Raw genomic sequence first — 26,779 nt, 5'->3', positions numbered from 1 at the left:
ATATATATATATATATATATATATATATATATATATATATATATATATATATATATATATATATATGTATGTATGTATGTGTGTTTTTTTTTTTTTTTTATTTATAGAGGAGGTAAAATACATTGACGTATGCCAGGACTTGGTGTTGGTGCCAGGACTAGATGTTTGCCCGGATATGTCGGACTCGTTAGTCAATATTATTTTGCAACAATACCGACTAAACATCCTCCTCTCTCCTTTCCCCATAGATGTTACAGGGAAGACTGGATCGGGACCGCGTTGGCATTACTTCAATCCAGTCCATGTTGTGTCTCACGACACCTACTTCTTGTTACTACTGGTTTCTAATCCCTTTCTGCGATTTTTTTCTTTTAAAAGGCGCTGCGCGTAGGCTGCGACAGCTGACCAGTTTTCTTCTTTTATGATCATGCAGGTTACCAAGCTCTCAGGGGAGAGCGTGGTGCCTATTGTCTCTTCGGTGCTGCTTTTGTCGTCCTTCCACCAACCACACTCGAAAAACGTGTGCTCGGCGTTGTCAATTTTGTCTGGGCAGTATTTGCACGTTGGTGTGCTGTGCAAACTCATCTTGAAAAAATAGGCATTGAACTGCCCATGTCCTGTCAATAGCTGGGTCAGGAAGAAGTCCGTGTCCCCGTGCTTCCGAGAGAGCCACATGTTGATGTTTGGGATCAGGCGCGCTGTCCATCTGCCCGTCTTTCCTGATGTCCATCGGTCCTGCCACTCTTGCTGCGTTTCAACCTTTATACTTGTTTTTGCCTCCTTCATGTTTTCTTCACTGCTTTTAACGTCGTAAAGTTTTGCTCTCTCGAACGCTAGTAAGTCGATGGGCGCGGCTCCCGCAATGACCAATACAGCCGCTTCGGAAACCGTGCGGTAGGCACATGCAGCCCTGAGGGCACCTTGCCACTGTACTGCCGCCATTTTTCGCCGGTAGGTCTTCTGCTTTAATATGTTTGCCCATATCTCCGCTCCATAAAGCAGGACTGAATGGACTGCTTCCAGAAGGACTTTTCTCTTTTTGGTTCTTGGTCCCATGGTGTTGGTCATAATTCGTGCTAGGCTAAATAGCGTCTTGCTGGCTTTCTTGCATGCACTGTCAAGGTGTTCGCGGAAAGACAGCTTCTCGTCTATCATCACCCCTAGATAGCGCAAGGCTCTCGTTGACGTCAGTGTTGTTTCTCCCATGTTCACAGCGAATGGTTTTGGGAACCATTTCTGACGTGTCAAAACGACTATTTCGGTTTTCTGTTTGGCGAGTTTTAGGTGATGCTTATCAAGCCAAGTCTCGACGGCGTCAATGGTTTCCCGAACTAGCAGTTCGGCCTATTCTACGCTGTCCACCACTATAGTGGCCACAACGTCGTCTGCAAAGCCTGTTAGCTCTACTTGCTCTGGCAGCAGGTGTGTGTGTATGTGTGTGTGTGTGTGTGTGTGTGTGTGACCCTCTTATAACTTTTGAACGGATCGATCGATTTCATCGCAGTTGGCACCATTCGAAAGGGCTTGACGAAACTTAGATTTTCAATACAATTTGGACCGATACAAACCGATAAATTTCAAAAAAAATTACAAAGAAAATTTTTTCAAATGTGGTTTTTTTGGAATCACTTTCAAACAGCTTCACCGATCGATTTCAAGAACTAATCAGCTCTTAACATCAGAGCACCACGTCGATCGCCGCCAGCCCGGTCGAAATCGGTTGATTCGTTCGTGAGTTATCGTTGTCGAAAAAAGAACCGAAAAAAGGGGTTTTTCTTTATGAGGCTTAAAAAACTGCGTTGAATGCTGCCAACCGCGTAAAAATTGGTTCATTTATTCAAAAGTTATTGCAGTTTGAAAATTCAAAACATAGTGTTTTATTAAACTTCTATGAGATTTTTGAGCTCGGAGAGCTCAAAATGACACGAAATTTATATTTTTAAGCTCAAAGAGCCGAAAAGACACGCTCGTTATATCCGGAGTGTAACCAACTCGAAGCAGTAGCTTATATCAGTTAATGCTGCTCCAGACGCCTTTATTTTTAGATTTTACGGCGGACCAGGTTGATAGCTTTCAAAGCTACAAATAGCTAAATTAATTTTATTCGCGTATGGAATATGGTCCAGGGTAAATTATGGGTGGCGATACTCGTTGGAACATAGGTTCAGCTCCGGCACAAAACCAACCTCTGCCGTGTACTGTTCCGTTGATCGCTAATATAATAAAATTAACCTAAATGGTCGTCAGAAAATACAAGTCGAAAATACAGCTCAAAGTATGCTCAATACCGTGTCCAAATCTTATCAATATACCACCTGACTACAACAGGCACTACTACCACTTCAGTGTGCTTTAACGTTGTCCAGCGGTGGTAGATTCCTCGTGGCTGCAGCTGGGCCGGTTACTGGTTCAGGAACAGACGAATTGATCGAGGTGATCGACAAACCAAGACCTTCCTCGATAATAGATGTGTAGGATAACTCCCCTTGTAACAATGATACGACGCTATCCTCATCAAAATTTTTTATTTATATTTCATCAAAATAAGTAATATTTACTCTCATATTGTAACATTGTTTTATGCTGCACAATTGGCCCCTATATTAATTAATATGAAAACAATGAACTTGAAATTAAAAAAACCAAATTAATTAAAAGGGCGCTACCAGGTTTATTATCACGGTTCCTGGAACCGGTCCAGAGCAGAGAGCTTATCTTCTAGGGTTAGAGAGAGTGGAGGAAGGTGCTGTTGAAATAATAAATAATTAATTAACAATGGATCCAAAATTTATTAACAGTAACAATTGTAACAAAATAATTACTCACACACCCACACTATAAACAACTTAACAACAGCCTTATTCCCGTTGTACCCCCTCCCGGGCGTATATACAACGGTTTCTAACTTAGTCCTTTAGCACCTCCCAACCTGGGCGATGATGCAAAAGGTTCCAAGTGACTCATTCTCAACGAGCCCCTCCCAGTGTCTACTCGTTGATTTTGTTGAAGAGAAACTCATCTATTGCTAGTTTCAAATCAGCTACGTTTTCTCTTCATACTCCAGTTACACCTCTTACGCTTCTTTCACCAAATTCTGATCAAGTGTTTGTACTACAAAACTTAAATTCGTCGTCACAATCGTCCGCAATACTAAAAACTTCCCAAATTACTCTTGGGTCAAAAATGTCAAAATCAAATGAAGCGGAAACAGCTGCAAATCTCCTGGATAATTGGGAACAAAAAAGTGTTGATCAAAAATTAACTGCTCTTATGGAAGTCTTCTTAAAATCCTCTGACTCTATGATTCACTAGATAATCTGGGCGCACGTTTGGATGCACTCCAAATTAACGTCAAATCAAATTCAACGGAAATCGCTAAACCGTCTAAAGATTTTAGTGTCTTTAAAAATAATACTATTAAGGGGGTATTCTAGTCTAGAGGTCTGAATTTCGAGCGTTTTTTGGCAATTAATATAAAAGAAGCAGTTAATATTTTGACCATACAATTTTTTATCATTTGTTTATTGATATTTCAAGAATACAAAAAAATACATTTAAAAAAAAAAATAAATTTTCAAAAAGATATAAGTCCTTGAAGTAGAAAAAAAAAAAAAAGGCCGTGTCCTCGTGAAAAGGATTTCTCCCTTTGTATTTATCTGAAAAAAAAACAATGCTAAATTATTGATCAGTACAAATGTCATTGTCGCACAAACTAACAAAAGTTGAAAAAAAAATTTTTTCACAAAATGGCGGCTGTTTAAAGATAGAAGTCGATTTTTTTACTCATTTTTCAACTTCCTCCAATTTTTTAAAAATATTACAAATTCGAAATTTTCAATTTTTATTGGTTAGTGCGAAAGCGAGATAATTGAAGAATATTCATGCTAAATTTCAAGTAAATCGGCTGATTAGAACCTAAGATATCTGCATCACCGTATCGAAAAAAGTAGTTTCGAGAAAAACGCGTTTAAAGTTTAACGTTCAGTTTCATTGGCATTTTACAGATGTCAACTGCTTCGTGAGACCAAAAATATCGATGATTTTTTAGAAAAATTAAAAAAAAACTTCACCAGATGTTTAAAAAAAAACGATTTTATTGCTCAATCTCAAGGAAAGTATTTGAATGACGTTAAAAATTCTCTTCAACAAGGTGAATTTTTAGTCACCCTTGACTTCGCTGAAAATCACTCATTCCATGTTCAGAATGCGATACAATCTCAACATTGGAGTAAAGATCAAGCATCATTGCATGTATATGTAATTTACTACAAAAACAATGATGCCGTGTGCAATCTCAATTCTGTTGTATTTTCGGAGTATGAAAATCACGATGCCACTGGAGTGCACTTATACAATACGAAATTAATTCAATTTTTGAAAGACAAGTTTGGCGATCGAAATGTTAAAAAAATTATATATTTTTCTGATGGAGCTGGGTCTCAATATAAGAACAGATTCAATTTTTTAAATTTATTATTTCACAAAACAGATTTTGGTGTACCGGCAGAATGGCATTTTTTTGCTACAGCGCACGGTAAAGGTGCTTGCGATGGGTAGGTGGTTGTGTAAAAATAAATGCATACCGTGCCAGCTTGCAAGACAAAACTATTGTAACAACATAAGGCCTTTTTGAATGGACAAAATCATATTTTAAAAAAATTGAATATAATTTCTGTTCTTTAGATGAATATAAAAGACACGAAGAATATTTGAACGGATTTCAACAGCTAAAACCATTAGTGGAACTCGTACATTTCGTTTAAGCCGTGTAAAAATAATTCCCTTGAGTGTAAAATTATTTCAAATTATTGCAAAAGATCTGTCATGAAAGTTACAAAATCTGCAAAGAAATAAGTTCTAAATTTTAATAAATATTTAATAATGTCATTTATTTTAAAAGTTTTATTCAGCCTGGAAAATTGCAGAAGGGAGAAGTATGTTCGGAAGCTTAGCATAGGAGCAGCGCTCGGCGTAGCACGTCCGCCTCGGCCGCTGTCTACCACATTCAATCGTTCATATCTTTTTCCTGGTAAGAGAGCACTAAAATTTTCTTGTGCCATCATTTACTTAATAGTTCAACGAATATTTTTATAAAAAAAAATTTTTTCTACAACTCCGAGAAGTTAGTTAAATTAACATTTGTTTATTATGAAACTAATTAATTATAAACAATTTTTTTTTTTTACGTAAATTATTTTTGTTCTATTTATCTGCTATTCCTTAGCATACAAACCGAGTTTCATTAAAATCCAGCAATTATTCACCGATATATTTTAATTTAAAAAAAAAGTACTCGAAATTTTTACTCGATCATAAATTTTTGAAAAATTGAAATTTTCAAAAATCATTTTAGGGTATTAATTTCAGCCTATAAAGCTACCAAAATATGCTCATAGATATATCAAAATCGAATAGTCGATTTTTAGTGGCCCGCTTAAGAAATTCTGACTCCATATATAATTATTAGGGTGCTTTTTTTTTCAACTATTTTTTTTTTTTTCAGTCCCATCGTGAAATTTTGTTGAAAGTACCCAAAAAAAAATACCCTAAAAGTTTAAGCCCTTAATATTAATATTAAGACCTCGACCCAGGTGTTTAAAGATTTCCCCTTAAAAAAACACAGAAAACACAGATTTTTTTATGTTTAAATTTCTATAACTCAGTGACATTTTACAGCATTGCTTTGACCGTGGGCGGGTTCTTTTCAGAATTGAATGCTCTACAAAAGTGTCCATAGCAGCCAAGCCGTAACTTGAACCGGCGAGGTAGTACAGGCCCCTAAACTTTATTTTTTCATAGAATTCGCGTTTTTTCGCATTTATCTCGTGAATGACAAAAGCTACAGAAAAAATGTACGACAAACTTGAAGGGCATTTAATTTTCTACAAAAAAGGTGCTGAGCACCAAGTCGCTAAAATCAAAATTTTCAGAGATATTTAATGATATTTTAAAAAAATATTTTTTATAATTTGACGCAATATTCGATAAACATTTGAAATGACTTAAAATTCATCATTAAATAAGATTTTGAGAAATCTTAAAAAAACTGCGAAAAAAAATTTTTTCAAATGTGGTTTTTTTTTAATAACTTTTAAACGGCTCGACCGATCAATTCCAAAAACTAATCAGCTCTAAGCATCAAAAAACCACGTCGATCGCCACCAAGCCGGTCAAAATCGGTTATTTCGTTCGTGAGTTATCGTTGACGAATGAAATCGAAAAAAAGTGTTTTTTTCGAATCACACCGAAATTTCCGGTCTGATCAATTTGTGTTTGAAAATATATTATAGAATTTAAAAAACTGCGTCGAATGACGCCAACCGCGTGAAAATCGGTACATTCATTCAAAAGTTATTGCGGTTTGAAAATTCAAAAAATAATGTGTTATTAAACTTCTATCAGACTTTCGAACTCGGAGAGCTCAAAACTATACGAAAATTATATTTTGGAGCTCGAAGAGCTCAAAAACGTAATAAGTGCAATTTTGAGCGTTTAATTACGAAAGTAGCGGGAAGTTGCAGGGATGGCCCTCAGGTATGATTATATATAATTATATAGGGAACTATATATAATCTTGCTTGGCTGTATATCGCTCCATATATAGTCATATATAATTATATATGATTATAAATGACCTCATATACAATTCCATATATAATCATGTATAATTATATATGGATCTATATATAATCCTGCATGGCTGTATAGTGCTCATAGTCATATATAATTATATATAATCAAATATACAATTCCATATATAATCATATATGATTATATAGAAAAATTTTTTCTCGGGTATCCACGCCCATATTTAATAACAAAATAATTCTCAATAAATATAACAAATTAATTTATCTAACAGTTCCATGAGCTTAAGTTCGATACAATAATTTAATTACGCAGAATTACTTTAATCTGAATAAATAATTTTATACTAAAATATCTCAACATTAAATTAATCGCCATAAGAATTTCTTCGATTCAATCGATCGTAAACGTGTCGTAATATTAATGAATGAATTCGCAATGTAATAATTATAATAAAAACTATTTCAATAATTCCGTAGTAAAATATTTAAATGAGGAGCTGAGTTTCAAAAGGGTATCTTTTTATTTTTGATTAATCGAGACAAAAAACTAGTTATCTTCAATTATAAATATTTTTATTGAACTTTTTTTAATTTAGCTATAAAGTGCTATTGGTCATGAAGCTGCAATTCGATTTTTATTCATAAATCTTTATAATTCTCGAAGTAAGTAATATTTAAAAGTTCGGAAAACTGGTATTTTAAAATATGAAAAGATACCCTTTTGAAAATCAGCTCCTCAAATATAAAAATTGACAAAAGTTGCGTTCTTAAAATGGATGCCAAATATTCACTAGTTTGTTAGTTATGACCATGGGTTCCAGATTATCTACGACATAAAATATCAACCGACGCTTGATCAAGAATTCGTGAGAAGACAAGTAATTCCATGTAAAATTTAACTATTTTTTTCATCTCACTAAAATGCCTAATATAACTAATAAAATTTAGAAAAACTTCCAGATGTTAATTAATTTAAGAAATTACTAATTAGACTTTAGTTCAATAAAAATTCTCACGAAATTAAACGAGTTTTTCACCTTAAGGTTGACTGACTGACTCTCGGGTATAAATCCCCTTGAAAATCACTCAGTCCAAACTAACGAATATTATAAGTTACTAATTGAATAAATCTTGAATTATTGTCAATTAAATAATTAAATAATAAATAATTAACAGAGAGGAGAAGTCAAGCGAGTATTAGCTAGACCGCGATCCATTTCTAGCCCACAGAGTAATTTTCAATACCTTGATGGAATGATGACAATCTAACTCACTGCTTGAGGATGAAGTCCTAGTTATTGTTGGCTTCCTTCGTCTCGTAACTACTCCGGGGATCAGTCCCTCTTGATTTTCCATGACACTCTGTCTGGCGGTTACACCACTTCTCCCGGTTACAATGCCCGACTCACCAGTAATAATCCAAAACTACCCCCTCCCACTCTCTCTCTAGGCCCGAAGATCGAAACACACCAGTGCTGCGTCGAATAATGATCGATGTCCGATGACTTATCGATACAGGATAGTTTAGCCTGTTACAATATACACCTCTAGAAATTATATCTGCAGAAACATTAATGGCGAAAACTTCTTTTACTATGAACTCTTCATAATGTTTTTCGAAACCGGTAACATTGATAACCATCTTTCTCGCTTCTCCCCTAAACGTTCTCGTAATAGTTCCAATTTTGAAATTTGTTCGATAATTTCTAAGACTTCGTTCACTCGATTAGCTAAAAATTTTTATCGGATACAAATATTTCAGGGCTGGGATAGTGATCAATAGTTATCGCATGAATAACGTTATGCCTACAACAATAAAATTTATAGAATTCAATTTTGCTTTTTAAGTGCTTAATAAAAGTAATACATTGATTCAAAATATTCAATAGTTCACGCTTGTTTGAAAACAACGTTAAACTTTGTAAAATATTTGAAGAGTCTTCATGTTGAATGAGGTGTTAAAGACTTTTTCAGGTCTCTAGCCATGAAGAATAAGACACAACACTTATTTTTGGATACTGCACAAACTTGATAGAGAAAGAACTTTATGTCACCACTCAAATTGTAAAGTTTTAAAATTTGATTCAGCTCTCATAGCCCAAATCCCCACCAAAAAAATGAAAATTGGAAGTATTAGTTACTAAAAATGAATCACACAGCTGATAAGCTGATCACCGATTTGATAAGACAACTAATTTTTCAAATATATAATGATTAATTGTAAAGGTATGCTGATTAATAAAATAGATTAAATAAATTTTTGAAGAGGAAGTTAATGTAATCAATGACTCACAAAGGTAAGAAAATTTATTAGATAACAATTATTCAAAAGATAAGAACATTAATTAATAATATAACTCCCACCAATAACCCCCGCCAAAATTCAAAAACAAGCTCTCCTCACCTCATGTAAGACCAAAAAACAAACAACCCACAAAGCGCCCTCTAAAGTCACGCTCAGAGATGTCGGTAACAAATAATCATCCGTCGATATAAAAGCGCTATAAAAGTTACCGGCAGAGAGTAATCTCTGCTCACAGCCGCTAGGTGGCGCTCGGGGTTGGCCTCTAACTACTCCTGTTTAACTACTGATATGTACTCAACTAAATAATTGCGAATTGGTGCTTGCTGTCACTTAATGATCACTAAGTGATCTCTTAGTGATCACTGTATCATCTCATAGCGATCACAAGACGATTTGTTAATAATCACTAATTGATTTTTTTGTTGAATCACTAAATTATCACTGAGTGATCTTCAGGTAATCAATGAGTGATTTAGAGTGAATCTGAAAATGATCTCTTAACAATCACGGAGTGATTTGTGATCAATTACTCAATAAATCTTAAGTTATCACGAGGTGATCTTTAAAAGTTCTATTTTTCTTAAGAATTCACAAAAAGATCACTATATGATGTCTAAGTGATCATTAATTGATCTTCAAGTAAGCTCTACGTGATATCTGAATGATCACTGGGAAATTTATCGCAAAATTTCCTTATCTTTAGCGTCTCACTAAAAGATTATTAAATGTTCTTTTCATGATCACTGGATGATTTTTCACTGAATTACCAAATGATCACAGAGTGTTATCTAAATGATCGTTGAAGAAATCTTTTAATGATCACTAAGTTATCTCTGAGTAATTACTTGTTGATCTACAGATCACTTAAGTGTGATTATTAGGTAATATTATTATATGAAATTGATGACTAAAGAAAAGTTAGTTTAGTATAAAAATTCACGATACTAATCGAAGAAATTGATCCTGATCCCTTATTGGTTTAGGATTAGAGCGTGCGCATACAGAGCGCAATTTAAATTTCTAGTATTTCAATAACCACTGTGCAAATTTTTGAGGAATTGCTGGATAGTATCTGAGTGATATCTAAGCGATCACAGGAAGTATTCGAATGATCACTGGATAATGTTTTCACTGAACCACTACATGATCACTGAGTGCCCCACGATTGATCCCTATGTGATTTTCTAGCGATCACTCAGTGATCTCTAAGTAACAATTTTATTATCGTCAAGTGATCACTACTTACTGATTTTTGCATGCCCGCTCGGTTTTTGTTAAAAAAATCACTAAATGATCGCTGAAAGACATTTGAGTGATCACGGGATAATTTTTATTCAATCAGTAGACGATCTCGAAGTGATCAATTGATGATCTTTCAGTGATCGTCCAGTAATCTTTCAGTAGTCATAAACTAATCTCTGACTGTTATAGAGGTAATTTTCACTCCATTACTGGATGATAACTGGCTGTTACTCAATGATCGCTAAGTAATCTCCAAGTTATCAATGGCTGATCTCAGTAAGTAAAGGGTGATTTATGAGTAACCACTGTATGATACTTCAGTGATTATAAGATAATTTCTAATCGATCACAGGCTGATTTAGACTCCGTTATTGGATAATCATTCAATAATTAAGCAAAGCGGAAGTAAGAAAGCTTATTTATCAGTTATTGAGCCACCATTTTTTTTTACAAACACCTACAACTTGATTACATATCCATACAAGACACATAAATGATTTCCTGAGTGATCTCTGAATGATCTGCGGTTGACTCCTGAATGATCGTGCACTGATCAATGATCGGTCTGACAATGATCAATCCACTTTTTACGGGTCTATTTGATTTAATGTTTTCGTGATTAATTACAATTAAAACTAAAAAGATCTTGTATGGACTCATTTCTTAGCATGGTACAATATATTACACGCCTAGTAAATGTTAAATTCTCTACCTTCACTTTCTTGAACATTTGAAGGAGATTTTTGAATACTATGTTTCGGTAAGTGAAAGCAATTCATGTGATAAACGAGATTCATTTGAGAAGTTAATAAAAATGGATATCTATTACAATTACTCCATTTTCCTTCACATAAAGGGCTTACTGCAAACCTTAAAAATATACTCTGGACTCCCGCAAGATGTTGTAAAATGCAATGACATTGAGGTAAGCTGTTTAATGTTTTTAAAATTCAGTGTATCATTTTCTATAGATTTTGTACGCTTGTTAACTCTGTCAATAAATGTGTATAATGTCATTTTATTTTACTTCAATGTTATTTTGGCAGTATTTTTCTATTATTGTCAATAAATTGTATTGTAAAAAGGTATCTATTCAAGTTTTAATGTTTTATTTTAATTTTCACTAAGATCTTCGATATTTAAAAAAAATTAAATGAAGTAGTATTTATAGATTTCTACTTTTTGCAAAAATAAAGATACTTTAATAGATCTTCATGCAAGAAATTTAGCGCTCTGAATTCGAAAATTGTGGAAAGATTGCCTGATAAAAAAAAACATCATTCAGCCGTACCCGAGATGGAAAATAGATTTCATAGAATATATTTTATGTGAAAATTTTTAAAAAGTGAGAGTATTATAGGTCAAATCAAACGACATGTCATTAGCCTTAGATCGATGCTTTCAAAACTAAAATATCTATTCTCAGTTAAAAGTTATTAACAGATATAATTACAGAAATTACGATTTTTATCATTATTAAAAATTTTAAATGGCCACTATTGATAAAATAATTGATCGATTTAACAAAACTTTGTACTCATTCAATATAATTGTCTGAAGAGTAAACTTGTCTAGTTTCATCAAGATCTGATTAGTATTGTAGGCACTATTACACCCATGAGTCACGTTATACGAGACATGACCTGAAACTATAATTCCACATGACTATCAACCATTATAAAATCACTAAAAATCATTGAACAGTGAAAATATTATAGATCAAATTAAATGACTGACATGAATTTTAGCGCTACATCAAAAATAAGATATTTCTCTTTAGTCAAAAGTTATTCATAAATATAGTCGCTGAAATTACGATTTAGACCGTTTTGAAAATTTTAATAGACCACCATTTCTGAACTAATTGACCGATTTTGGTCATCCACGAACTAGTTCAAGATAATCATGTAAGACAGAAATATACTGAGTTGAGATCCGTATGTGCATAAATTTGTTAACCAAAGCTTTTTTCAATCTTACCTAACCATTTAAGAGATAATATGACGAAATTTTACATAAATTCCGACATGAAGACCAATACAGTAGTTAGATTTCTATGAAATTTACCTAAAAATTAAATTAAAAAGTATTAGAAATAACAAAATTTAGATTCTTTTCATTATTTCTGAATATTTTCAATACTCTTGAATTCCTTCATTTATGCAGAGTTAATAATGTCAATTGTTTTGAAGAATTTTTTTCAAACAAGACAGTGATAATTTGCAGAAAAAATAAATAATATTATTAATGAAAATACTTAAGTTGTTTCCAGAAAAATCGGACCTAAGTGCTGAAACTTCATTGGAGGGTTCTGGATTCATCGATTTCGATAAGGTAGCAATTATTGTTGTTTTTATTACGAAACATCATTAAACATGTATGAGTACATTTACATAAGAATATCACTATTTTCTTAAAACTGAAGTAGAGCAAAAAATTTATCAATTACATTTTTTTTTCTTATACACATAATCAGACAGCTCTTTACAGTAGATGCCTGTAGGGTAATGCTGGTCTTTAAATGATTATAGAAAAGAATTTATCTGACAATTTAATGTGAATTAATTAGAAAAATTCGTTTATCAGTAATGATTGATTAGATTATACATAAATAACGATGAATTTGATTACTGTATTGCTAATTAATAAAATAGTCATTGGCTAATGTGTGATACAACATAAGTGAAGCAAATGAGAAAGATTTTTTATAAGCTCGTTTGACAATGAGAACACGTTGGATCTATTTTTCGATAAGCAAATTGACTCTGGTTAAAAACATCGATTCAAAAGAATTAAAATACAATTAAGAAAAATTGATTCTACACTATAGAAACTTTATGAAAAAACATTGCACACGGAAAAAAATGATCACTGGAGCTATCAATATAGGGGACGTTACACGTCAAATCGGACGGTTTGAGAAAAGTTTTTTTTCGATTTTCTAAAGTTTCTGAATTTTGTGATATTTTTCAGTACGCTTCGATAGCCTCTCAGATAAATTTTGGGATTTTTTCGATAACTTGTTCAGAAAATATCGAATTTTTTAAAAAATCGCCCTTTTTTGTTTTTTGTTCATACCTTTCTAAATAACCCGATAAAAAACGTTTGAATCCAACCATATATGGTTCGAAAACTTAAGTATAAAAAAAAATAGAAAAACGATTGACCCTGAAGGCCATCTCTGCAACTTCCCGATAATTTCATATCTAAGCGATTAAAATTGCACTTATGACGTTTTTGAGCTCTTTGAGCTAAAAAATATAATTTATGTGTTATTTTGAGCTCTTCGAGTTCAAAGAAATAGTTTTTTTATGCTTTTGAGCTCTTCGAGCTCAAAAGTCTGATAGCAGTTTAATAAAACACTATTTTTTGAATTTTCACACCGCAATAACTTCTGAATGAATGAACCAACTTTCACGCAGTTGACAGCATTCGACGCGTTTTTCGAATTCTATGACATACTTCTCCACATAAATTGATCAGACCATAAATTCCGGTGTAGTTTAAAAAAAACACTTTTTTCGATTTTTTTCATCAACGATAACTCATGAAAAAATCAACCGATTTTAACCGGCTTGGCAGCGATCGACGTGAATTTTCGATGTTAAGGGCTAATTAGTTTTTTGTTATTCATCGGTACAGCCGTTTGAAAGATTTTAAACACATTTTCACACACACACACACACGCACACGCACGCGCGCGCGCACACACAGACACACAGACATACAACGATTTTCGAAAAACGGGGTGAAACCAATTACTTTCCAATTTTTTTAAATTTTCAATTTCCTTAGCGGGAAGTGAAAAAATATGTGTGAACGGTTAAATTATTGTAAAAAAAAAGAAATATAGAAGGGGCCGGATACAGAGACAAAGAAAATTGTAATTGGTTCGTCTCACACACATAACGTAAGAATTTCGGCACCGCCCTTTTCTTGTGAGTTTGATGTTAACGAAAAAGAATCCCGTTACGAGTTAGCCATGGAACGCAAAGTTTCCAAATCAAGTTAATAAATATTTAAAATATTTAAAATTGAAATGTGCATATTTAATAAAGATCTTTCATCATTATCTTCTCCGTCCCTGATCTGTTAGTCGAAAGACTACGACCAATCAATAATTGAAGAAAAAATTAGGGAAACGGTTGACCCTAAAGGCCATCGCTGCAACTTCCCGCTAATTTCATACCTGAGCGCTCAACACTTCAATTAATTTGTTTTTGAGCTCTTCGAGCTCAAAAGTTTGACGGAAGTTTCATGGAACACTATTTCTTGAATTATCAAACCGCAATAACTTTTGAATAAATCAACCGTTTCGCGGTTTACGGCATTTAACGCAGTTTTTCAAGCTCTTTGAAGAATCTTAGAGCGCGAACTGGTCAGACTGAAAATTTAATAAAAATTCTGAAAAAAACATTTTTTTTCAATTTTTTTCGACAATGATATCTCACGAACCAATCGACCAATTTTGACCGGACTGGTAGCGATCGACGTGTTTTTTTTATGTTAAGAGCTGATTATCTTTTAGAATCGATCGGTTGAGCTGTTAAGCAGATATTTCAAAAAAACGAATTTTTAGAAATTCAATTTTCGAGATTTCTCAAAATTTATTGACTTGAATTCTTTGAACTAGTATCAGAATTCAAAGGGCAATGAAGCTCTTTGGAATGCTGCTTATTTTGATCGAATCGGATAAGCCATTCAAAAGTAATGAGAGATTTACGAACACACACACACACACACACACACACACACACACACACACACATGTATGGGCAGACGCCCCGTTTGGGCAGACGCGCTGGAGACCCAAGAATCATGGAGGAAAGCCGGACCGGTCTACCGATTAAGTGCACTGAGAGTTGCAAGCGCCTTCCGCACAATATCCGAGGAGGCAGTGTGCGTCATTTCTGGAACTCTGCCTCTTAGAGTCCTAGCTGAGGAAAGACAGAACCTATACCACCGAAAGAGGTCATCTACACTGAGCGCTGAAGAACTGAGAACTGAAGAGCGACAACATAGTATAGCAAGATGGCAACAACTATGGGATGCTGCGGAGAAGGGAAGATGGACTCATCGACTTATACCAAGGATTGACGTTTGGCTTAACCGGAATCACGGCGAGGCCAACTACTATCTGACCCAGATGTTGTCAGGACACGGCTGTTTCCGGGAGTACCTTTATCGCTTTAAGCACGATAATTCCCCAGAGTGTCCGTCTTGCCCAAGAGTTGCTGAAAATGCGGAGCACGTTTTCTTTGAGTGCCCTCGTTTTAACCCACAGCGTGATGAGTTAGAGAAGACCCTGAACAAGAAAATCACACCAGAGTCAATAGTAGAAGAAATGCTGTCATCCGAAGCTGCCTGGAACGCCACAAGCACGTTTACCACCGAAGTGCTTACAGAGCTGCGTTCCATTGAAAGAAAAAGGGCAAATGACAGAAACTAGAAGGAAGGAAAAATAACACCTTAGCCACCAGAAGGAATAGCAGTAGCTAGATCCTCCCCTCACGAAGTAATGCCTGACGGCGGTTTCCATGAGGGATTAGAGGAAAGAAGAAAAGGGGTTTAGGGTTTAGTGGGTAGGGGCGTTAGGGTCGAGTTTTAGTATGACGCTGCGTCGAGTCGCCACATATCCAGGCTGAACAGCTATGCCTGGAATCCGTAAAAAGGATTCCCCCCCCCCTAAGATAAAAAAAAAAAAAAAAAAAACACACACACACACACACACACGCACGCACGCGAGCACGCACATATACACACACACGCACGCGCACACGAACGCGCACACGCACACACACTGTAATATCACCGCGGGAACAGTCAAGGATGGAAGCTTTCCAGGACTCCAAAACGAGTCGAGATCTGATGAAAACTTGGTTGTCGTAAAATAGAGTAAGACCAATAACTTCCCAATTTTTGAAAATATTCCATTTTCTCAGCGGGAGGTTAAAAAAACGTCCATTTTGGACTTTACAAAATATTTATGTTTCTTTTTTATTAAGGTTTTTGAGATTAAAATTTTAAATCGGGTTATTGAAAGTGTATCTTTTGGGGTTTTCGTAAATTTTTCATTTCAAAATATTACTCTTTTAATAACTTTTGAGACTGGTCCGGTTGTAGACCTTTCATAATTTATATTTCTATCGATAACAAAGAACAATTTGATAGATTTAATAATAGTAATAAGAAACAAAATTAGGAAAACGGTTGACCCTGAAGGCCACCCCTGCAACTTTCTGCCAATTCCATACCTAGGCGCTTAAAATTGCATTTACGACGTTTTTGGGCTCTTCAAGCTCAAAAATACAATTTCTATGTTGTTTTGAGCTCTCTGAGCTCAAAAAGATAACTTTTTTATGCTTTTGAGCTCTTCAAGCTCAAACGTCTGATAGAAGGTTGATAAAACACTATTTTTTGAGTTTTCAAACCACAATAACTTTTGAATGAACAGATTTTTACGCGGTTGTCGGCAATCGACGCAGTTTTTGAGCCTTATGAAAAATATTTAATTTTGAATTGATAAAACTAGAAATTTCGGAGCAATTCCGAAAAAACACTTTTTTGGGTTTTCTTTCCTGCACGATATCTCTCGAACGAATCAACCGATTTTGACCGGATTAGCGGCGATCGACGTGGTTTTTTAAGTTCAAAAACTGATTAGTTTTTGAAGTTGATAGATAGAGCTGTTTGAAAGTTATTCCAAAAAAACCACTTTTGAAAAAAATTTTTTTTTACAGTTTTTTTTAGATTTTTCGAAATTTATGTCCGAAGTCTGTATACTTTGATTTGGACCAGTACTAAGGAATTGACAAACAAAAAACTGAGAAAAAAACGATTTTTTTGAAATTTTGATACCTTTTGAATAAATGACTCAAAAAATTCTTAAATTTTTCCGAGAGGCTAATACGAAGGGTATTGTAAAATATCCAAAAAATAGAGAAAATCAAAATAAAATTGTTTTTTAAGCCGTCAGATTTGGCGTGGAACCCCCTTATAGCCATTCGTAGATTGTTAGTACAGTAATGAATATTTTATTTCTACAATAGCAACATCAAATGGCTCTGGTAACAATACGTTAGATAGCTGTAATCACAAAAAAGGCTATTCGATAGCCAAAATGGAAGTAGATTTCAAAATGAATTAAAAAGAAACTACTAGGATCGTACTTAAAAAAATGCTTACATTTACATAAAAAATGTAAATGCCCAAATAAATAGTATATATCTAAAGTAACTATCAATAAAATAATAATCCACTATAAAACGAACGCAAAAGTACAATTTCGTTCGGTCGACAAAAAGAGAAGGTAATTTTTGGCCTAGACCGATGGTTAGATATATAAAATATTACTCATTTATTAAGCCTTTGGATGCAATCCACAAAAATTTTACAAGTTATCGCATTCAATAGTTATTTTGCGAAAAAACAGTAAAAATATCCATTTTTGATAATTTGAAAGAATTCAAATTGCTGTCATCCCTATATTATTCAATTTAGAAAAAGAAATAAGTATGCAAATTAAAGCTTATTTTATAAGCTTTCAGATGCAATTTACAGAAATTCAATAGGATATTACGTTCAATTGTTATTGTGCGAAAGAAGAGTAAAAGTGATGGTTTTTGAGATTTTTAGAATTTTTCATTGTTATAACGCCCCCGCAATCCTCTTTGGGGTAGGATATCGTAAAATTCGTTCATAAGTTATTTTTTCATCACTTACAGAAAGTTCCTACAAAATTTGGAGTTTGTAGGAGCTATAGCTTGAAAATTAAAAATTTTCATTGTTAATACCCACCCCTGCAACCCTCTGTGGGGTGAGATATCGTAAAATTCATTTATAGATTATTTCTACATCTCTTACAGAAGATTCCTACCAAATTTGGAGTCGATAGGAGCTATAGTTTAAAAACGGGAATTTTTCATTGTTAACGCCCCCGCAACCCCCCTTGTGGGTGGAATTTCGTAAAATCCGTTCTTAGCTGACCTCTACTTGGCGAAAGGAATATTCCTGCCAAATTTCAAGTCTCTAGGTCTTATAGTTCCAGCGATATCGTGATGATTGACTATATCTATAGAAAGTCCCCTATATATATAGGAAGATTTCATCTTGGTATTCCAACTTTAGAGTTAATCTATACTCCAATCTATAACGTCAGTAAATACTTTCGTTTCCTTAGTTTTAACTTATCGCATATAGCAGATTCTTATCAAATTTGGAGCTTATAGGAGCTACAGCTCGGAAATTTAAAATTTTCAATGTTAAGACCTACCCCCGCAACCCCCTGTGAGGTAGGATATCGTAAAATTCGTTTTTAAATTATTTTTACATCACTTACAATAAATTCATACGAAATTAGAAGTCCCTAGGAGCTATAGTTTAAAAATGGGAATTTTCCATTGTCAACGCCCCCGCAACCCCCCTTGTAGGTGGAATTTCGTAAAATCCGTTCTTAGCTGACCTCTACTCGGCGAAAGGAATATTCTTACCAAATTTCAAGTCTCTATGCCTTATGGTTTCAGAGATATCTTGATGAGTCAATATATAGGTGGAAATCTCTTATATATATTAGGGTGTGCCAAAAAAATCAACTAATTTTTTTTTTCAAAAAGTTCTTGAAATTTCGTTAGAAGATACCACAATAAAAATTCAGTTAAAATTTGAGCTCTTAATGTCAATATTTAGAGGTCGCGAACTGAATTTTTCGATTTTTCGTTTAATTAACACGGAAAAAAAATTTCCAGAAAGTTTGGATTTTTATTTCTCTTGATTGAACCAACTTCATCGAATGAACACTCAATATTTTTATAGGAAATTGAACGCTGAATAGAAAAGGTCTTATCATTTTTTAATAAATTCAATCCTCCGAAAGTTATTCGAGGTTAAAGTTAAGCTTATTGCAAATTTGTGGATTATTTCACTTTTATGGTAAATTTATTACACCGGCATACGAAAAAAAAAAGTTGTTTGTACTTTCGACCGGACCCACCTACCGACATATTTCTCGACCCGCTGAATCCAAATTTGGAGTAAAGTTCAAAAAACCCAAAAAAAGGCATACGCAGTCACGATGAAAAAATTTTTGTGGACCCGGAGCAAGTATGATTTTTATGTACTTCAATTCACTGAATCTGAATCTAAATGTTAATTTGCCCGTTGAGCCGTTAACATTTAAAAAAAATTGCGAAAAACCGAAAAAAATTTCAATAAATAAAAAAAAATCAAAATTATCGATGAAAAAAATTTTTTGGATTCAGATTGAGTATCAATTAGAATCTGAAGTTTTTTTTATGCCAGTAACGTTTCAAAATTTTTAAAAATCAAAAAAATCGGGAAAATTGCAGTTGTCAATATAAGAAATAATTTATTAAACACGATTATTAATGACTTGGGTGTATTTTCATAGATGGAATATGATGTTAGAATTAAAAAAATTGACAAATTTTTTAAATTTCTAGAAAATAGCATGTAAGGAGAAGGTATAAAACCATATTAACGAATTTCAAACAGTCGTCTGTTTGTATCGAACTCTTTTATCTTAAAATGACCTACGCAGTGTGTTCCTTTTACGTTTTCTGTATTCTACTGGTACCCCGATAACTTCCTCTGCAGTTGCTCTTTATTCTCGACGTCCAAATTTGCACTCTATTGACTTAAACTGATCTCAACAAGGTCACTGATTCACAAAAGCAAAAGGCCACTGGCTTCCAGAAGGGAAAAAAGCCTGGCTGTCCCTCCTGTCGGCTCTTTTATAACCCTCCAACTCCGGCTTTCGAACTTTCCTATTGTTATGCCCCGCTTTATTTTACGGGGACAGTAGTGGGGACTTTCGATTAGCACGCCCGGTGACAAGTCGAAACTACTTGTCAAAAACCGAAAGGTAAGGGAAAGCCCTAACCTACCGTGCGTTAATTAAGTGGTCGATAATGACCCCGGGAAGTTCGATTTTCCCTGTTACAAATTTATACTCTTGACTCAAGAAAATACTTTTCTTCAAAATAGTATTCTTGGTTCAAGAGTTTGGCTCTTGAGTCAAGTCAATTTTTTTATCAGTGTAGTTTGGGGTTCATTAAGCGACCTAAATTTTTGTAATTTGTCACCTATTCTTCTACTAACGTCCTGCAGTTTTCGCATTTTTTATTTCCTAAAAAGTTTTGAGACACATTTTTGAAACTAACCCAAGCTACTCTCCGTCTCGTTCATTTTTCCTATAAAATTTACATCCTGAAATAGAGTTCGAATCTTGGGTCCATTAAAATTCCTTACGAATTGCTTGTGTCTGCAACTAAGGCACCTCCTACTGGAGAGTGCAAGTATACTAATACAAATATAAATAATGCTGTGAAGCGGGAAAGAATAGGAGTTACGGTAATTATTACGTGAAGCGTTTCACATTCACGTAACAGGATATTGGTAGGAAAGGATTGAGAAAGGAATGTGGAGAGGATCATCTTAATGTGAGTTTATAGAATATGCGAGAAAAAATTATTAGATAGCTCGGACTGGGATTCGAACCCAGAACCTTCCGAAGACATGTCGGCTACTTTACCATTTGAGCTATCCGGTCTGTATTAAATTTTCTTTCGCTTATTCTATATACATTAAGCCACACCGTCCATCTTACGGCAAGCATTTTTACAAATATATATAATGCTGTGAAGCGGGAAAGAATAGGAGTTACGGTAATTATCACATGAAGCGTTCCACATTCACGTAACAGGATATTGGTAGGAAAGGATTGAGAAAGGAATGTGGAGAGGATCATCTTAATGTGAGTTTATAGAATATGCGAGAAAAAATTATTAGATAGCTCGGACTGGGATTTGAACCCAGAACCTTCCGAAGACATGTCGGCTACTCTACCATTTGAGCTATCCGGTCTGTACTAAATTTCCTTTCGCTTATTCTATATACATTAAGTCACACCGTCCATCTTACGGCAAGCAATTTTACAAATATATATAATGCTGTGAAGCGGGAAAGAATAGGAGTTACGTGAAGCGTTCCACATTCACGTAACAGGATATTGGTAGGGAAGGATTGAGAAAGGAATGTGGAGAGGATCATCTTAATGTGAGTTTATAGAATATGCGAGAAAAAATTATTAGATAGCTCGGACTGGGATTCAAACCCAGAACCTTCCGAAGACATGTCGGCTACTCTACCATTTGAGCTATCCGGTCTATACTAAATTTCCTTTCGCTTATTCTATATACATTAAGCCACACCGTCCACACAGTATACTAATACAAGAAGTAATTCCCATTCGTAGTAAGACGGGATAATTAACATTTAGATTCAGATTTTACTCAAATCTAGACGGTGACTGGGTCAAACAGACTCCAAATTTGGATTCAGCGGGTCGAAAAATATGTCAGTAGGTGGGTCCGGTCGAAAGTACAAACAACTTTTTTTTTTCGTATGCCGGTGTAATAAATTTACCGTAAAAGTGAAATAATCCACAAATTTTCGAATAATAATTGTTCGTTAGATGAAGTTGGTTCAATCAAGAGAAATAAAAATTCAAACTTTCTAGAAATTTTTTTTCCGTGTTAATTAAATAAAAAATCGAAAAATTCAGTTCGTGACCTCTAAATATTGATATTAAGGGCTCAAATTTTAACTGAATTTTTATTGTGGTATCTTCTAACGAAATTTCAAGAACTTTTTGAAAAAAAAAAATTAGTTGATTTTTTTGGCACACTCTAATATATATAGATTATCTTATATCAACCGTTTCTTATAATAATTTAACGATATCGTTGTGAAATTTTAGAGAAGATACATCAGACGCAATTGACCATTTTAATTTTAATCAGTATAATCATTTAACAACATCAACTTAATAATATTTTTGTTATATTTAGCTGTGTTGTGATTTAATGGAGTTCAACCTTCATGATCATTCCGATATATATTAGCTATTTCAGTTATTAATGATTTAGCTATTCTTTCTTGAAAAATATTTGATTATTAATTCCTACTGTCCCAACAATCAATCGATAAAATTTGAAATCAAAATGTATTTGCCTAACATTGTATAGAATAATACTGTTGAATAATTGTATAGAATATTAGTATTAATAATAATAATGTATATTTAGTTAGCTTATAACTATTTACAAGTTACAGTATAAAATTTTCACGTACTACTTAAAATTTTTTTCATTCAGTTTAACAAAATAGCCTACATTATCTTTTATATAGTTTTTTAAATGAATTTTGAATATATTTAGTCTATTTTCTGATCTTATATCACGTGGTAATTCATTATACCAAATTAACCCTCGGTACGTGATAGTTTTTTCAGCAGCTATTGTTCGTGTTCTTTTAATTTTAAACTGTCCTGCTCGCGTCTCATAATAAGATTCACTGAAATCAAATTCTTCGTATAAATAGTTCGGGTAAACACGACATTTAACTTTATGAATAAATAGACATGTGTTATATCTAATTCTTTGTCTTATCGACATCCAATTCAATGTATCTAGCATTGAGTCAATGCGAGTATATTTATTAACATTCAGAATTACCCGCATTGCCCTATTTTGGAGTAATTGTAAGGTCTAAGTTATTTTCATTGTAGTTAATCATGATTGTACTACAATACTCTAAATGTGGAAGTACTATAGATTTATAAATCTGACACTTTACATAATTAGTTGCCGTATTACCTATTCTTCTTAGTACATTTATTTTTTTTGCAATTTTTTTACTTAGATAATCTAAATTTCTATTAAAAGTCAAATTATCATCTAACATTATTCCTAGATATTTTGTTTCCGAGACATAGTTTAATTTATTATCATTAATTAACAATTTGCGACTATTTCTAACATTTATTATTCTATGGTCATGTAATATCATATAAACTGTCTTTTTGACATTAATCTGAAGTTGATTGTCATTTAACCAATTATTTAAGTGCTTTAAACATTCATTTAATTCATTTTTTATGATAGTCAAATTGAACCCTGAAACAGTAATCATCATATCATCAGCAAAAAGTGTAATATCAACCCCGTTTGTTTTTAATACACTAACTATCTTATTTATATATAAGTTAAATAAAATTGGACCAAGCTTAGATCCTTGTGGTACCCCAAATCTTACTTCACGTTTTTCGGAGAAAAACCCTTGATACTTTACTCTTTGTCTTCTAGATGGCAGGTAGAATTCACACCAAGCCAATACCGTCTCATGCAGTCCTAATTTGCGTAATTTTTTCACTAAATTCTGACGATTTATCGTTTCGAATGCTCGAGCCAGATCCACAAATACGATCCTAGTGAAGAGGCCGTTGTCCAAGTTTTTACGCCATTGAATAATAGAATGCCGTAGTGTGGTTTCACAAGAGTGGTTTTTTCGGAAACCTGATTGCTCAGGATGGATAATTTTATTTCTATCTATGAAATGTTCTAATTGTGATTTCACTACTTCTTCTAAAACCTGTTCAAAGATTGGTAAGGTATTAATTGGCCTCATCTCCTCTGCTTTGTTTGTCCCTTTGACCTTTTGAATGGGGGTGATCGTTGATAATTTCCATGCTCTGGCTACTATTCCTGACTTTAAGGACATATTTATCATATTCAATATCATATTGCTATTTGTTTCCCATAACATTTTTACGACATTAACATTTATATCCTCACTTCTACTCTTGTTACTATCTAATTTATTCATTACTTTATTCAACTCTGCGAAACTTACTTCGTTAAAACTTCCCCTTAATTTTGGGTCGTCATTATCACAGGTATTATTATCACAGATACCTTCACTGTCATGAATGTTCTTACTTACATCTATATTTTTAAAAATATCACTAATACTGTCAATGAAGTATTTATTAAGTTTGTTTGCTATTGTCTTACTGTCCGATATAACATTATCTCTGAATTTAATATTATTCAAATATTAGTAATTACATTTTTTATTGCCAATCAATTGTTTTAGCGTCTTCCACATACATTTAGAATTGTGTTTATTATTATCTATTTCAGCTTCATAGTACTGCCTTTTATAATTTTTTATTTCACTAACCACATTATTTTGGAGCTTTTTATAACTATTTATGTCAACTGGATTTTTTGTATTTTTCGCTTTTTTATATGTGTCATTTCGTTCTCTTATAAGTTTTAATACTTTGTCATTAATCCATGGCTTAACTTCCCACTTATATTTAATCTTTTTTGTACCCATGGGTGCAAATTTGTCAATTGTACTAATTATATTCTTATTCATTTCATCAATGACATTATTGATAGTCATTTCGTCATTCAATTCCCTGGAATTTAATGAAACAAGGTCAACATTATTTTATTTTATGCTTACTTCATTTTAAAATAATTCTTTGTTAAATTTACTATAATTTCTTCCAACTACATGAGATTGTTTGTGACAGATTACATTATTTATTTTGGCCTCAATACAATTATGATCTGCGATCCGTGGTTCTACCAATACTTTAGGAAACACCTGAAAGTTTGTGAATAATAGATCAATAATAGTTTCAGAATGAATTGTCGTCCTTTTCGGAAGTGAAATTTTTTGTTCTAGTCCTATTGAGTTCATTTCCTTCGTCAATTTTTTGGCATAAAAATCATTTTTTAACACGTCTACATTGAAATCGCCTAAAACTATTAACTTGCCAAATTCCAACAATTCTTCAGCCAATTAAACTTATACAGCCATTATATTTATCTATTTTATTATTTTTGATGTTGCTAATATCATTACTTTTACTTGTTACTGTAGAATTATCATTAGTTTTAGTTGGAGAAATTTTTGGGCTATTAATGCTTCTACGTGTAGTTATTGATTGCTACGGGAATTTGCAGGGATGGCCTTTAGGGTCAACCGTTTTCCTAATTTTTTATTTTCATTTCTTTGCTGCTATTAATATTATCATTTATATGTCACAAAGCACACTAAAATTCAAACAGTTTGTTGTTAAATACTAAATTTTCTTCAATAATTTATAATTTTACAGACTATTTACACATATATATATATATATATATATATATATATATATATCAGGGTGTGTCAAAATTTAATTTCCGTGAACCTTTTAAAATTGGAATTTTGAGTTCCGCTTTTAACAGGAGCTGGGCATTTCCTGAGATATTTTGATAGGTTGAGACGATTCATATGATCTTTATAGAATTTTTAACAAGAGCTTTGTTTGGGCACTTCCGGCCAAATGCAGAAATTTCAAGGGGAAGGGGAAGGGGCCGGTTGGAAATTGTAAATACTATCCTCGTGCCAAGCCGCGTCATATCGTATAAATATATATATATATATATATATATATATATATATATATATATATATATATATATATATATATATATATATATATATATATACTATATATATCTATATATATATAAGCGAAATACCACTCACTCACTCATCACAAGATCTCCGAAACTATTCGCCCGATTGACTTGAAATTTAGCATAGTCACTCCATTCGTGATGGAGACGCTCACTAAGAACGGATTTTACGCAATTCCTAGCCAAAATGGATTTTTCGTCTACCATCACGTATGCTACCCCCTCCCCCCTCTCATTCTTCTCCTCATCTCCCTTACCTTCTTCCCCCTTCCCTATCTGTCTCTCTCTTTTTTTTTTTAGAAAATGTCATTTTAATTCTCAGATCTAAGAAACCATTAGTGGCACCCATCAATTATTGAACTTAACCCCACCCTACCCCCCTACAACCACCCACGCTAATCAACCGTTGCCATGGTAATCGTTGCCATGATAATCGTTGCCATGATAACCGTTGCCATGGCTACCGTTGCCATGGTTATCGATGCCATGGTTGCCGTTGCCATGGTTACCGTTATAATCGTTGCCGTTGCCATGGTTACCGTTGCCAAGGTTACTGTTGCCATCGTTACTGTTGCCATGGTTACCGTTGCCATGGTTACTGTTGCCATCGTTACCGTTATCATGGTTACCGATGTCATGGTTACCGTTGCTATAGTTACCGTTGCTATGGTTACCGTTGCTATAATAACTGTCAAAATAAATAAATTGTGATAACAAATTCGGTTGTCAACAAAATTCAGAGAAATCATTAGAATAAAAGGAGAAAGTTACTAAATACTAATATTTTATACAATTATTCAACAGTATTATTCTGTACAATGTAAGGCAAATACATATTGATTTCAAATTTTATCGATTGATTGTTGGGACAGTAGGAATTAATAATCATACACTTTTTAAGAAATCATAGCTAAATCATTAATAACTGAAATAGCTCATATGTATTGGAATGATCATGAAGGATGAACTAACTCCATTATATCATAACACAGCTAAATATAAGATAAATATTATTAAGTTGATTTTGTTAAATGATTATACTGATTTAAATGATTAAAATTAAAATGGTAGATTGTATTGGTATTGGTATCTTCTCTAAAATTTCACGACGATATCGTTAAATTATCATAAAGAAAAGGTCGATTTGAGTTAATTCTTAGTAAAATTAATAATAATAAATATATTTTTTAATACCACATAATTTGTAATGAATTTCTTGATAACAAAGATTAAAAATATTCATTTTTAAATTTATAAGCAGAAATAAATTTATTCATTAACGTATCGATGTTAATTTTCAGTCA

General features: G+C 33.3%; 1 protein-coding gene across 1 annotated transcript in view; it reads left to right on the top strand.

Moving 5' to 3' along the window:
• The window catches only part of LOC123269695 (collagen alpha-1(XVIII) chain-like), a gene marked incomplete in the record, with an annotated part of 201,774 nt that overhangs the window by 43,221 nt on the left and 131,774 nt on the right, over positions 1–26,779 (top strand). Inside the window, 2 exon segments of the mRNA XM_044735531.1 lie at positions 10,994–11,062; positions 12,400–12,471. Of these exon segments, the coding sequence (XP_044591466.1) occupies positions 10,994–11,062; positions 12,400–12,471 (141 nt within the window).

This window comes from Cotesia glomerata, linkage group LG7, assembly GCF_020080835.1.
Source record: "Cotesia glomerata isolate CgM1 linkage group LG7, MPM_Cglom_v2.3, whole genome shotgun sequence".
In the NCBI taxonomy this organism is placed as follows: Eukaryota; Metazoa; Arthropoda; class Insecta; order Hymenoptera; family Braconidae; genus Cotesia; species Cotesia glomerata.
The sequence above is the reverse complement of the archived record's forward strand: the minus strand, read 5'-3'. Positions and strand labels throughout refer to the sequence as shown.